The sequence below is a fragment of the Peromyscus maniculatus genome, chromosome 1, assembly GCF_049852395.1.
Source record: "Peromyscus maniculatus bairdii isolate BWxNUB_F1_BW_parent chromosome 1, HU_Pman_BW_mat_3.1, whole genome shotgun sequence".
Classification (NCBI taxonomy): Eukaryota; Metazoa; Chordata; class Mammalia; order Rodentia; family Cricetidae; genus Peromyscus; species Peromyscus maniculatus.
In genome coordinates, this window is record NC_134852.1 from 193441690 (window position 1) to 193457660 (window position 15971).

The 15971-nt window shown below is 38.0% G+C and overlaps 1 protein-coding gene across 1 annotated transcript in view; it reads right to left on the reverse strand.

Annotated features, from left to right (window-relative positions):
* Positions 1-1356: 1356 nt before the first annotated feature.
* Positions 1357-15971, reverse strand: part of Tm9sf3 (transmembrane 9 superfamily member 3) — a 52100-nt gene continuing 37485 nt past the window's right edge. Inside the window, exons 10-15 of the mRNA XM_076563090.1 lie at positions 12083-12222; positions 9585-9653; positions 6425-6571; positions 5372-5455; positions 5178-5254; positions 1357-3006 (exon numbers count right to left, since the gene is read on the reverse strand). Of these exons, the coding sequence (XP_076419205.1) occupies positions 2939-3006; positions 5178-5254; positions 5372-5455; positions 6425-6571; positions 9585-9653; positions 12083-12222 (585 nt within the window). The 3' untranslated portion in view covers positions 1357-2938. The remainder of the gene's footprint in view (positions 3007-5177; positions 5255-5371; positions 5456-6424; positions 6572-9584; positions 9654-12082; positions 12223-15971) is intronic.

Here is a 15971-nt window from a genome sequence, read left to right on the forward strand (position 1 = left end):
TCTTAGTTTTTGACAGTATTCAAAGTGTCAGCTGACAAACTAAGCAGCTGTTAGTAAATTAAAGATACAACACTAATGGAGTACAAAAGCTTCGCCTTCCAATTAACGTAGATATTGTTTGAATGATTCTATTAACTAAGAACTAGGGAGAACTAAGCCACCTGTGACCTATATCTTTTCCAATATATACATTTATATTGCCTCTCTGGTTATAAACCAATACAAATCTTTTTATAAATAATCTTTTGAAGTAATTTATATTCACTTTAATGTATTTAAAATATTTGAAAATTACTTTTCATTGTAGACTTTAAAGAACTCCAGAGCTCAACCTAGCAGAAAAAAATAGGTACACCTGAAACAGCCATGTTCTCTGAGAACACTACATATTACCTGCAAGATTATGAGAAAAAAATATTTTATTAAGACAAAAATTTACTATCTAGTTATATATACTCCATCAGACAAAAAGTGTTTTGCTTCATTTTAAAGATAGAGTGATAGAGTGTCATATAGCACCAGGTAGTGCTGAACTCACTCTGTAGCTGAGGTTAACTGGACTTCTGATATCCTCCTGCCTCTACCTGCTGAATGCTCTGTGACTGCAAACATGTCCTACCACACCCAATTTATGCAGTGTGGGGGATCAAACCAAGGCTTTGTGTAAGCCAGGCAAGCACTCTACTGAGCTACACCCCAACCTGTAGACTAAGTGTTCTTATATTAAAAATACTTTATATGTTTAAAAGTTACATGATATAAACAAATAGAGCCTTTTAGTTTAAGATCATAAGGGCAGGTGAGCAAGATAAAATGTTAACAATTAGTAGGTGACATCGAACCTGAGATTCTGCCTTGAAGATGACTGACCACAGTTCATCACTTAAGGTTAAGAATCTAAACACCCTAAAGATGTCACATGCCTCAGTTTAAAACATGGAGTCCATCGATGTAAAAAATTTCTCATATAACTATGAATGCATGAGTTTTGTTAAAGTTTAATACAGATGATTTGAGTCTTTCTAAAAACACCAATATACAGTATAGATTTGGGTATCTGCAAAGTACTGAATCAGAAACTCAATAGTTCTAAGAAAACTTCACAATATGAGCAGATCCAGAAATTTTTGTGCAAATTAAAATAATTTGAGATTTCTATAGCCTTCATCTGTTCAGCCCCTGAATGAGCTAACATTGTTGGCTTAGCCACTCACATTCCCATCTATTTCACATGGCACAGCAATTCAATCAGTGTTTATTTAGATCTGTATGTCACAATCTCATATAAAGGTTTATCATCACTCATAGTTTATCTGTAACTATCCATAGACAGGCTTCTGGACTTGCTGCTGCTGCTTCTTCTTTTTTTTTTTTTTTTGGAACGGTCTTACAGAGTAGCACATAACTCACAGAGTGGTCTATAACTTACTCTGTAGCCCAGTCCGTAAATTCATTACAACCTTCCTTCTTAGCTTCCCCGGAGCGGGGATTATAGGCATAAACTACCATACCTGGCTCTGTGTTTGGGGGATTTAAAGTGTGGGTCCTCTGTATTTGAAAAGTATACTTTATAGTGTATCAAAAAAATAATAATGGCATTTTAGAATACTGCCTTTTGAGCAGGTACCTCCAAATTATAAACACATCTACTGTCACAAAACAATTTGGTCAGGAAATTTTATTTGAACATTCTAAAGCAATAATGCTTTAGATGTTACTTAAATGTCCCAGACAGGATTAACAAAATTAAATGTTTCTAAATTACAAATTTAGCTCCAGTAGGAGTTTCATAAAAGAAGAAAACAACCCCCTCCCAAAAGAAGTATGACACACACATTTTGAAGAAACCCCAATGTTTCATGCAATGGTAGGCAAGATGTAAAAAGCCACCCAAACCCACACATTTCTACAGCAATCATCATCCCAAAGAAGTCTTCCAGTCATCTGTACATCCAAATGCGTCCACGAGCCTACACCTACACGACATTATTAATGGTATATACACTTATGCCCCCCTTATTTTTTTTTAATAATTTCTTATGTAAAGCCTTCATTGAAACCCCCAAAAAAAGATGTAAGACTAACTTAGGGGGAGGGAGGAAAAGATAATCACTTTAGACATTCAGTTAAAATGTAATTTATCTAAATCTCCAAATGTTTAATAAAAACAAGTATCTTCTCCATTTAACACTTTGCTTTCTAACTGTACAGTAAATTGCATTATAGAGAATACACCTCTATTTTCATACTGTATTTTCTTTGGATGGAACTGAGATATAACTAGTTAATTTTAAGATAAATAAATGAGGTTGATCCAACTAAGATTAAGATGACAGCAGATATATTCCATGCAGAATTTAATAGTTTTTAATTTTGTTTAAAAAAAAAAAAAGATGTAATTGAGTGAAGGGACGAACAACAGCAGGTCAGAAAGAACCCAGGTTCAGTATATAAAAATGTCCCACAATAGATCAACAATGGCAGTAAAAATAAGAGAAAAAATAATCTTTCTGGAACATCATTTTTCAATAACATAGAAACACCAAGTGCCAGGAAGATTTCTACTCATGGAATTTTAGCATCCACGTTTCCCTCTAGTTCTTTTATTGAAACAAATGCTTTAAATAAACTATTTGTCCTCTTCACTGAAGAGAGCTGGTCTATTTCATTTTTAATGAGCTAGTTTGGGGAAGATTAGCCATGTACTGTAATGCCTACTGCATAAAATCCAAGCATTTGCTGTGAACAGTTGGAGAAAGCAGTCAGTAAGAACCTAGGATCAATGGAAATAGATGTTACTTTAAGCCATCCATGAAAGAGACCCACGAAGTACCCAGTGTTCAGCCCAAATCTCTTCTTGCGCTTATTCTTCTTTTCTGTGCAAGTTCCACCCTCATGAAAGAGAAACTGATCCGAAGTTCCAGGCTGTCTCAGGTGTCTAGTCAATTTTCACATTAGTATAGATTTTTCGAACAAAGGCACTTGTTCCCATGTAACCGATTGCTCCTGCAAAAATAAAATAATGTATTTTGAAACAGAGTGGGATCAGAGTCTGCCATTTACAAATATTAAATGTTCTCTGTTCTAGAGAGTTCTATTCCTTTTTCAGGGTAATGTCTTTATGTTAGTATTCTCACTGAATTTCTTAAATGCTATTATTTGTTTTGCAAAGCATCTGTTATAGTCAAACTTAACTTGTTATTTAGAATCAAATCACAATTATTACTTGTATGGTCAGTAATTGTGGAATTAAAATATAGCTCACAAAAGAAAGAGTGACTTGGTAACGTCAAATCCAACCCATTAAAGCAATACTTTTTTCTTTTTTGAGACACAATCTTGCTATGTAGCCCAGGCTGTCCTTGAATTCTGGAACCTTCTGCCTCAGCCTCCTGGGTGCTGGTATTAGAAGTGTAAATGATCATTCATGACAATATCAGATGTTGTAATATCCAAAAACTTACAGAGCCATAAGAAGTAGAAAGGGAGGCTTTGGGGATTGAGAGAAGCATGACCCCATGGTGTTATAACTCTAGAAAAAGATACTTTCTGGTGTCTCCTTTTTCTATATAAGTAAGTTATAAAAGCTGTAGAGTTGGCAGAAAGGATTACATACTTCAGGGAATGAACAAAAGAGACAGGTAAGTGGGTCAGGAGCTTTAAACTGTTGGCTTCAAACAAAAAATCTCAAATGGGGATCAAAATTTCAGAAAACAGGGCATGTTGTTAATGAAATATTTACCTTTTGTGTCTAAGAGCACCCAGCAAATGAAAGTTACTCAATGATTATTTGTTGAATAAGTTGAATGAATGGATGAATGAATAAACAAACTAAATAGTCTTCATAGACAAATATCTGGGACCTTTTCTTTCTTTCTTTTTTTTTTTTTTTAACTCAGAGCCTTTTAGAATAGCTGGTCAATGACCATTCTTCACTGGATTCCTTAAAAATTTTTAAATTACATCTTCCATGAGTTAATTGATAGTGTACACACACACACACACACACACACACACACACACACACACACACACACACACACACAAATCTAACTAATCACTTTTCTAACAGTACTAGGAATTGAACCCAAAAATTTTTTACACGTTAGACAAGCACTCTGAGCTACACCCCCAACCATGAACCGATTAGTATTCACCAAACTGGTCTATCTCAAGGTAACAAAACAGATGAGGAAAAGAAGACTCTGTTTATAAACAAATCTATGCTAATAAACAGGAATAAGTGTTACAACATTATAACAACCAATGAATTACTTAAAGTAGGCAATAACTATCAATGGCTTCTACCTTCACACACATCACATGCCTCCCAATAAAAACCTACAACTACCTGTTGAAGGTTACTGTAGCTTGAACCGCTATTTCACAGGCAGTATGGCGGAGTGGAGAGGAACACGGGAAGCATCTCAGGGATACGATCAGCCAAACCTTGTGAAAAACTAAATCGGTATGCTGCACTCACTGTCATTAACCTGTGCTGCCGCTAGACACCGGTACCTTCAGCAACATTCCAAGAACCGTCTAAGCAGAAATCATTCAGGCAACACCTTACACCTACTGACATTATAATCCTTCCCACTGATCACATATTTTAAAATGCCAATTCTCAACTGCATGTGGTACCACACACACTTATAACCCCAGCTGCTCAGGAGGCTGAGGCAGGAGGATCACTTGAGTCTAGAAGTTTAAGACTAGACTGAACAACACAGAAAGACACAATATCAAAACAAGGCATTCCCCAACATGAATGAGAAACTAATCACAGTAATTCTGTGGTCTGCAGTTATCATTAAAACAGCTACAAAAACAGAAATTAAACAATAGATCAGATTTTAAAGGAGAGTCAAAAAGACTGAAGACAAACTTTTGGATTCACCTTGGTGTTCCTGATAGAGCAACAGAACGGATTCCTTAATTTCTATTTAATTGTTATTGGGTGAGGCATGAATGGAGGTCTGTGGAGTCAGTTCTCTGGATCCAGTTTTCAGGGTTCCAGGGATCCAACTCAGGCTTGTCAGGCTTGAGCAGAAAAAATTTTACCCCACGGAACTACCCTGCCATCCCAGAATTTCTTAATTTCTAATTACAGTGTTTTCCTGAGTCTGAGATGCTCAACATTTTTCTCATGATGTTCCAATAATTTAAAAACTTACCACACATTATCCCCAAGGCTGTGCTAAATACCGCCATATATCCAAAGTAAAATGATGTTTGAAATAAGCCATACATCCTGCAACACAATAAAATAATATTCAATACACACAGTTTACTTTCAATCTGATGCTTTACACTTTTATCATTTAAAGGTAGTTTACTAGGTAACACATGAGAGAAAAACTCCACTTACTTTGTTTTGAAAAAATAGTAGTAAAAGGAATACATGTAAACATAGATTGCAGTTGATGCAGCAGAGAGAAAACTTGTCCATTGCCTGGGAAAAAAACAAAATGAAAAAGGATTATGTCTTTGAAATGAATAGCACTCAAAATTTTAAGGCAAAGAATTTTACAAAAAAAATCCTTTAAAATTCTACACGCTTAAAAACAAATCCTTGTACCTGATGCTTAAATATTAACAAAGAGCCTAGGGAACTAGAAACTCCAGAGTCTTGTTACATTCTCTGAGGGACTTTAAATAAACCAATTCTCCCGTTCAGACTTAAGTTTAAAACAAAGATGCTTCCTCACAAACCCATCATCAAGCACTTTGCAGAAATATTTCAAATAGGACAAAAAAAAACTTGGACTGATATCATTTTCCTATAAAATTTTCATTATATTTACAACTAGAGGAAAAAAAATCCCTCTACTATCTTTCTTATTCATTCATTTTATTTTGGGGTCAGAGTATCACTCTATAGCCAAGTGTCTCCTCAGGGATAGGGTTACAAGTGTGCACTACCATCCCCAGATCCTCTATTATCTTAAACAGCACAATTTCTGTGGAAATTCTTTCCTCAGCTTAACAGGCTTCAAAGGCAAACTTCAGATACTAGGATCCTGCCTGGGTGTGGTGGCACAGAACTTTAATCCCAGTACTTGGGAGGCAGAGGCAGGTGGTTATCTATAAGTTTGAGGACAGTCTGGTCTATATAGCGAGTTCCAGAGATACATAAGAGATCCTGTCTCAGCCGGGCGGTGGTGGCGCACGCCTTTAATCCCAGCACTCGGGAGGCAGAGCCAGGCGGATCTCTGTGAGTTCGAGGCCAGCCTGGTCTCCAAAGTGAGTTCCAGGAAAGGCGCAAAGCTACACAGAGAAACCCTGTCTCGAAAAACCAAAAAAAAAAAAAAAAAAAAAAAAAAGAGATCCTGTCTCAAAAGACAAATAAATAAACAAATAAACAAACAAACAAATAAATAAGGTATTAGGCTCCCGAGAGGTTGCACCCACAAGTACTTACCACCTATAATCCTCTGCATTTAGCAGGAAGTACGTGCACACGATGGTCACACAGACGGTCACTATGCACAGGATGACCAGCACCAGCATCATGAAGCCGTAGACATAGTAGATCTTATATGCCCAGAAAGATGTGAAGATGAAATACCTGAGGAGGAACATGAGGACAGCCTTGAAGCTTCCTCTTTCTCTTAGCTCTCACTTTGACTTCACTTACAGCTTGTTACCATCTTTCTAGTAATTTCCAACAGTTTCTCTTAACTCTCAGTTACTAAATTCTCAAAATATTTTTGTGGTTTCTTTTTTAAAGAACAAATTCTTCTGGAGGCATTTGTCACTGAGCAAAATGACTAAATTAGAAATTTAAACAAGTTAAAATGTGGAAAATGAGAACAGTCACAATCTACATTCATAAAATAAAGTCAATTCCTTCATTCTTCCATTTTTTAAGATGAAACACTACTCAAGTAATATATTTCACATTTTAGAAAACATTCTGTTAAACAGAAAAATAAGTGATAAACTGAGAAATATACAGAATTAGAGGAAAACAGAACAGAAATTAAGGTCTAAAGGAGACTGACACTGTCTTCAGAGGACAGTGGGAGAAAGGGAGAGTAGTATAAGTCTGCATTAAGAAGAAAAAAGGAAAAGCTCTTTAAATCCATTCATTATTCAAATCATCCGTAACTGAGTCTTCTAGCTCTTTTTACAACATTCCTGCTTTGTAATTCATCTATTCAATCACATGCCTGCATGGTTCAACAACGATTTACAGATCCCTTGTCACATAGGAAGGAAGAGAAGGGGGAATGATGTAATTATATTACAATCTCAAAAAATAAAAAAAGCTTTTTTTTTTTTTTTTTTTTTAAAGTAAGCAAGCAAGCAGTAAAGATCAGCACTGTAAGGAAACATCACTACTCTCCAGGAGATCGCTGGCTGGTAGGAAACCCTGGCAGTAAGACAACCCTGACCCCTGATGTTCACTATACCCAGCAAACGAGAGGAGTGATTCCTCTGGTACAACTAGGTGAGGAACTGAGAAAGGAGTGAAAACAGGACAAGGCTCATGAGTGAGGCGGGGAGCAGGAGAAAGACTTGTGATAGATAACACCAGGAGCAGAGGACTGGTTCTAAGTAAAGGAACTCAGTAAGTGAAACAAAGAGAACACTCTGGGACCACAGAGATTGCTCAGAGTTTAAAAGCACGGGGTGCCAGTGCCACTTTGAGATCTTTGGCAGCAATTAACCATGCAGCTCACACATGATTGAGCTGGTATGATAATGAGTATTCAGAGATGGGTAATGCCTGGGGGGGGCACTCACCAACCTAAGACAGAGCACCTGTGTGGCCTGGGCAGGCATCTCCATGACAGGTAAGGTGACCTGCTGATGTCCCACGCAACCCAAGTCAGAAGCTCATTTTTTAATAAAAGGGGGACCTGCAGGGCCCTGGTCCCCGTTTTGGGTAACTGTTGCCTTGCTTGCGGACCTTGACCTTGATATCCTCCCAATGCTAATTCCCTGCCAGATTCCACCCTCCTGAATGCTTAAGGGAAGTTCCTTGTCTGTGTATCCTGAATAATGGGCATTAACAGCTTAGATGCAAGATTGTAAAATATCAGTAGCGAACTTCTGCCCTCCAGGGTCCTCCCATTGTGCTGTAAGCCTGTATTTAACCTCCTACCCCCTTCAAGAAATGACATTCGACATTTAAAATAAAAAAAATATATATTTTAATTTTAAATTTAATTATATATATATAATTTATATATATTAAATTAAATATATATATTAAATTTATATATTTAAAATTTATGTATATATTAAATTAAATATATATTAAATTTAATTATATATATATATAATTGAATGAATACTGCAAATGTAATCTATGAATACCACAAATGTGATTAATATCATGAGTGTAAGAAATGAAAAAACAAAACAAAACAAAACAACCACTGGCTGCTCCTGCAGAGGACCTGAGTTGGTTCCCAGCACCCACATGACAGCTCCAACCTCGTAACTCCAGTTCCAAGGGATCCGACACCTCTCCAGGCCTCCACAGGCACCAGCCATGCACATGGTGCACACATAATGAATGTAAACAAGTACTCACACACATAAATCTCAAAACAAAAGAAAAAACCCTCAAAATGTTCAACATGGCTAGAACATCAACAAAAGGGCAAGAGCTAAGAGAATCAACAAGATCAGTTCATTCTATAAACAACCCAGCTGGTCACATCATGAAAGTAGTAGCATTTCATCACATTGAGATTCAAAGTCCTTAGTGAAAACGACACAAAGAGACTGAAAGGTTAAAACATATAAACAAAATAAATACAAATAAAGTAAGCCTAGACTGACAGGTTAAAAATGCCATTCCAGGAGGACAGGATGTGAGAAAACCAAAACAGACATGACTTGAAAGAGCAGAGGAGTCTAATGGAAGAGAGGGCCGAGGGAGCAGAAGTAAGTGGTCAAGTCAGAGTGAGGACTATCAGCTGCAAGTACAGAGTTCCTGAACTGGCTTTATTAAACAAGTCAGAGTGACCCACTCCAATCTCCTTCTAAGACCCACAAAGGCTTGCAGTATACTCAGAGCTAACACGTGATGAAAGACAACCACCTATTTATACATTTATACACATGAGTTGTGCTGGTTATGCTTTTCGTCAACTTAACACAAGCTAGAATAATCTGGGGAGAGGAACCTCAACTGAGAAAATGCCTCCATCAGATTGGTTTGTAGACAAGTCAGAGGGGCACTTTCTTGTCTAATGGTTGACTTGAGAAGGCCTGGACCACTGCAGGCAGTGCCATCCCTGGGCAGGTGGTGTCGGGCTGTATAGGAGAGCAGGCTGAGCAAGCCATGGGAATAAGTCAGTAAGAGGTTTCCTCTATGGTCTCTGCATCAGCTCTTGCCTCCAGGTTCCTGCCTTGACTTCCCTTCATGATGTACTGTGACTTGGAATCCCTAATCCTGTAAGTTAAATAAAATTATTCATTTAAAAAAGTTAGCAACCTCAGTACTTCATTATAGCAGTACAAAATTGACTCCAGAGAGACTGCCTTGTCTGATGATTCCATACCAATCTAGCATGTTCAAATTCTTAAATTCTTCAAAACATGAAAACATTGCCCAAACTTACATTTCAATAAAGATTGAGCCAAAAGGTAAAATTCCTCCCAGGCAAACAATAACCGCAGGCTCCATAAACCTGGAAAATAATATAATTAACAGAGTACTTTTAGCATAATTTTCATAATATATGTATAAATCCCAATAATAAAAAGGTGATGTTTAATACTTTAAAAATCATCCCAATGAATAAAGACAAATGAATAAAAAGAAAAACCAAAACCCATAGAGGCATAAAAATGTGAGTGAGACTTCAAATTAGTCATCAGTTGAAATCAATATTCTTTTCAGCATTAAAGCCTGAGTAAAGTATTTAAGGAACACAAATTGTTGTTACTGCAGAACAAGAAACACATTAAGTATTTATTCCCAGTTTACCAGTTTTCAGTAACTTCTGAGAACTCTGTAGGTATCTACTTAAAAAAGTTGAGACCCTTATCTGAAACAAATTTTCATAAACTAACCTTGCCATTTCTTTACCTGCTTTCTTCTTGGCTCTAATTCTTTTCCAAAAATTCAACAATCAAGGCATTGTCAATTTTGCTTTACAATAGGGCAAAAAAAGACTAAATTCAAACTTCATCCCTTCTCCCAGCCAACATTCACTGAGTGACAATCATCAATTCTCTATCTGGAATGCTGTCTCTAACTTCATGTTCTCCTTCCAGCAAGCATTGCAGCTCTCAAAGCCTTCTTTCCCTTTGTATCCCAGGGAGACATGGCTCCCCCCCTTCTCAGACTCCTGAACATGCCTCAGAACTTACTTTATCTGTCTGCTGACCTACATCAGGTGCCACTAATTACTGCTGGCCAGCAGATGTAAACTGAGGGGGCGGGGGTGGGGTTGGGGGGAGGAGACAGACAGAGAGAAAAAACAAACTTAAAAGTCATTTACTATAATCTTCCTTGTTTTATAGAAAACCAAGGTCCTGAGATTAAAACTGATCTATTCCAGGTAACCATCCAATAAAAGCCAGATCTAGTACTCAGATTTCAGATTTTGGTTCCCGTATGATTAAAAAACAAGAAAAGGAAGCCACACACCAGCCTCCCCATACCTAAAAGACCTATCTCTGGTAGACAAAGCAAGTGTTGTTCACACCTCTCCTCACTAACCCTACTTCCCAAAGAGCTTCTGTGCTTTCTGACTAGGCTTTTCCTTCCTCTCTCTCTAGTAATAAGCTGAACATGAGTAATTAATGAGCCCTAGTATCTAATACTGATTTAGGGGAGAGGCAGTTTAAAAAATGGACTCAAAACTCTTCAGTCCAAAGTTTCTTAGGCACCAATCTAACAAAGAAAAGCACACAACAATTCCTAAAACTGGAATATGTTACTCTCCCCTAAATCAAAGCTTTTAGACTGGGGATCATATAACTGAATGAGTAGGTTGTGAAAACTTCAGCAAGAATAAAAGATTTCTGAACATTCAATAAGCAAAAATTAATTCAAAATCGAGCAAACATGAACCCAAGGTGTTTCTGGCAGTGCTCGCCCGAGTTACACTGTGGAACTTCACTGACGCCTTGGTCCTGAACACTTGCATGTGTATGCCTTGATGCCATGCAGCACTGACCAATGCTACCTGAAACACAGCTCAGATTAGAGCTACTGTGTTACAATCTGCAATGTTTACTATCCCTACAAAGTTTGCTGATAAAGATTTTTAATATTTTTCCTATCATTTCTTAGCGGAGAAGTATCAAATTAATATATTTCTGGATTTTTTCTGTTCAAATATTTTATTACAAGTGGTCTCAATCCATTTCTCAACTGGTGGATTTATGTGGGAAAAAATGGGCCAATATTTAGAATAAAGTATCTGGAAAGAAAAAAATTATAAACAAGTAGTTGAAAGATTTTTCTATAATTCTGAGGGTTTCAGATTTTGGTGGTGATACAGTCTCTGTTGTAACTATTGCTCTGTCAACTCTGATGCTGGACAGTAAAAGAAGCCATAAGTAGTAAGTGAAGACTGGATATGGCTGTGTTCCAATAAAACTTTATTTACAAAAACAGGCAACAATAGCTGAGCAGTGGTGCCGCATGGCCTTTAATCCCAGCACTCAGTCTACAGAGTCAGTTCCAGGATGGCCAGGGCTACACAATCTCCAAAAACAAAAACAAAACAACCAACAAAACAAAACAAAACAAAACCAACCAATCAAGCAAACAAAAAAACCCAACAACAAAAACAGGCCAACAGCCACATCTGACCTGCAGGCTTAAAAAACTGTTAAAGCTTTACTTCCCACCCACCTATACACTAGTATATTTATCAAAGTTTTGACATATAAATGGCACCAATATTCAGAAAGCAAAATCAAGACATAGCTTACTATATTCTTTACAATGTAGGCTGATGGCAAAATTAAAATGAACCAACTCTTAAACTTAAAACAGTTGTTTGCATAAAAGCAAGCTGCTCCTAAAGTTATGCGAACACAACAGCCTTAAAAACTTAATACACTACGGCAACAACCAGATGAGCTTTAGCTTTCTCTTTACCATTTTTTCTCCGGGATAGGACGAGGCACAGCATTGACACGACAAGGGAAGTTGGGCTGACCTGACAGATTCCGGCCAAGTATTGTACCAACAAGATTTAGAGGAAGAATAACAAAAAAACAGATGCAACAAACGGCCACCTGTAATAAATAGAAATGTGTGTGGTTACTCAGAGAACAAAAACACTAATAAGAACAAGTAAGAGAGACACCTGAAAATTCAAACACTTTGATTACAGAGAAAACATTAAGTCCTAAGGAGTAAAATGACACAAGGAATGCACTACTGGTAACGGGGAAAATGCTCACACTGAATTACACAAACACTGAACTGTTCCCTCCCCACCTTTAGCTCCCACTGTCCCTAACCTTCCACACTGCCCCTAATCAAGTACGTTTTAGATCTCTTTCCCTCTCAGCTGTCATGCTTTGAACACATCTACCCCTTATCTTTCATGGTTATAATCAAGTATCTGGTTTTACTTTATTGAGCATTCCAACCAATGGACCCTATAATCCAGGTACTGCCAACTCACAGATCTAAAAAACCTGTTTATTGTGTCCAGAGAGCTTCAACATGCTAGTTCATAACTCTCCATCCTATTTCTTGGGTTATTTCAGTTCTATAAAAAGATACTTGCCTTGAAATGAAAAATGTGCTATAGAAAGCTAGCCTTACTAGAAAAAAAAAAAAAAAACTATAAAAAAAAAAAGCTACAGGTCAGTATTTCTCATAAATACAGATATAAAACCAAATCTTGCAAATGGAGCTTTATTAAAGAAATACAGGACTAACTTAAGACCAGTGCTGGTCACCACCATCTCAAAAGATGCAGGAAAAGGCTGCTGTAAAACCCAACATTCATTTCCAACAGAAACTCCTAACAAACCAGGAACAGCAGGGCTTTATCAACCTGAAGAAGAACTTCTAAGACACAAAGCTGAAGACCCTCCCCAACCTGGCAACACCTGTGCTTGTCATGTCCACTCAAGCATTTCACTTTAAAGCGGTCTGTACCCAGTGTATAGGGCAGTTTAATGAAGGAGAAGTCCCCATGCCCACTGTCTCCAGCCGTACCCATCTATGGCTGTGCAGCCACCAGCAGCCACTCCAGAAGTGCTGCAGGCAACAGAGGGTGCTATGTGCAAATGAAACCTCTCAAATTTATCTCAGGGTTTCAGAAATGGAACTCCAGAATTTCTAAAAGACAACATACAAGAACAAGCTTGATGCCGTTTAGTTTGGCAAAAGACTCTCTATATAGGATAGTTATAAGGACAAACTAAAAAAGGGGGAAAAACTATCAATATACTGCTCTTCAAAATTAGTAACTTTGCCTTAAATAGAAACGCTTGAGAAAATTAAAAGATAAGCCATAAGATAGGAGAATATTACTGCAAAAATACTTTAAAGACATAGGACTTCTATCTACAATGGATAAAAAACTCCTCTTGTCCAATAAGGTTGTCCCCGACAATGATGGCCAGTAACCTGGAATGTGAGCCAAATAAACCTCTTCTCTCTTAGCTGCTTTTGTCAGGATACATTATCATAGCAATGGAAACAGAACTAAGACACTAGTACACCAAGAGATTCATAGGACCCAAATCCCTGTGTGTTGATACTTAACTCATTACTGAACAAATTTACCAAAGAAAAAGGTTCAGCTTTCCCCAAATCAATTTAATTTCAAGTATTCTCTCCCACTGTCTGTAGTATCACTGCCACAACATCCCAACTTCAGGGGCAGGTATTTATCTTGATGGTTTGACTCCAAATTTCTTTTAAATGGTTTCCTGCATCTTGTAAATAGTCTCTTGAAGGACACCAGACTTTATAGTCTTACCATAAACTTCTACTAATGTTTATGAAACATCTAGGACTGATTATTATAAAACAAGTTTAATCTAATAATAGGTTTTGTGGTTCTTTATATAATTAGGTACACACGAATAGAAGTTAGAGTCTAAAGACAATGTACTTTCAATCCCATCTCAAGCTAGTCCTGGTAACAGCAATATCTGGACTGAAATCCAGATTCCTGGTAAACAAAACTCCTTACTTACCTATTACTTTTAGAGAAGAAAGAAGCTTTAAGTCACTAAAGTTAGGTTAGCTGTCAGTTGTGAGAACTTTATTAAGATGGAGAATTAGCATAATGGCCCTCCAGAGAAAGGATTCATGTTCATGAACTGGCAGAAAGAGCTAAAGCCTTGGGAAGAGCACACAGGAGGACCTCTAGACTGATTTTCAAACTAAGCTATTCAGTTAGTAGGGCATCTTGCCTCTCAGACACAGTGCCTATGGTCTAGATCAATAGTTCTCAACCTTCCTAATGCTGCCACCCTTTAATACAGTTCCTCATGTTGTGGTGACCCCCAAGCATAAAATTACTGTGCTGTTACTTAAATTTTACTACTGTTCTGAATTGTGATGTAAATATTTGGTGTGTAGGATATGTGATATACGACCCCTGTGCAAGGGTCACTCAACCCCCAAGTTGAGTAGCGATCATCTAGATGGTCCTCAGGGAAGTTATCTCCTCAGGGTCTGCACACACAATCTGTGGTCCAGAAGAGACCAAGGCTGCCCATCAGGCCAGCAGCAGAACTTGCCATACAACATTAAAGAGTATCCAACATGGTACTGGGTTTAAAGGCATGAAGGGGTCATGGAAAGTACCTGAAGTTTGGTACTGTGTGTCAGGGTCTGGGTATCCCTGAAGAGAGCCAAGGAGAAGGCATTGGTGAAGGCACAATCCCACTGCTGTGGAAACCCCAGAATTAAAGGGGCAATGGAGAAAAGTTGAGGCTTAGCACTATGTGGTAGGGTTAAAGTCCCGAAAGAAGCCAGCAGAGGCCACTAGTATAGGTACAGCCTCAGTATTGAGCATACCAGAGACATCCACCAAAGAGAGCAAGTGTGGAATGGACCTGCCTGAGGCCACAAGACAAGGGGTGTGTGTGTGTGTGTGTGTGTGTGTGTGTGTGTGTGTTGATATGTTGGTGGGGTAGGGGGTGCTGTCAGGGAAAGGAGGGAGTGGAATAGAGCTATAATCTCTAGGTCAGACCTCCAGCCCTTCCTCCCAGGTCCCCTTGATTAAACACTGGGAGCTTCCCTGTGACCTACCCAGTGGTTATTTAGGATTCCCTTTCCCAAACCTAAGCAGTAAAAGGGCAAATGTGTCCCAACAACACTCATGGGCTCTCCAAGGTAACTGGCCTAAAGTCTCGTACTCTATCATATCGTCCTGTGAACCAGTGAAATGCCTAAATGGTGAGTGAATTCCCCTGATACACTGACTTTCAGCATGTGTGTGTGCATTCTGTGAAGGGCAGAGCTTTCCAGCTTGGAGCTGCCCAAGCCCTTTGTAGCCCATAAATTGTGAGTCATAGATTCTGGACACTGAGCTACAACATTTGATTTATACTGCTAGATTCAAGATTTCGCTTTAATTTGTTCCTATGCCCTGATTCTCTTTTTGGAACAAATATAACATGATCTTGGTTTTATGGGAGCCTACAGTTAAGAGACTGGGGTTTTAAAGTGATGAATTTTTTAAAGAGGAAACTTTTAAAGGTATAATGTATTTTATATTATAATAGTAATAAGGTCTTGGGGAACAAAAAGGGAAAGGTTATGATTTAAAGTGATATATTTGTGTGTCAAAGATGACAAGGAGTAGAATCTCATTGTTAGCATCAGTTCTTCACCTGACACACTTGGGAAGAACCAACCTCAATTGAAGAACTGTAACCATCAGACTGGCCTGTAGGTATACCTGTGGGGCATTTTCTTGATTGTTAATTGATATAGACATGCCTAGCCCACTGTAGGAAGTTGGTCTTGGGATGTGTAAGAAAAATAGCTGAACATGAGCCCAGAAGCA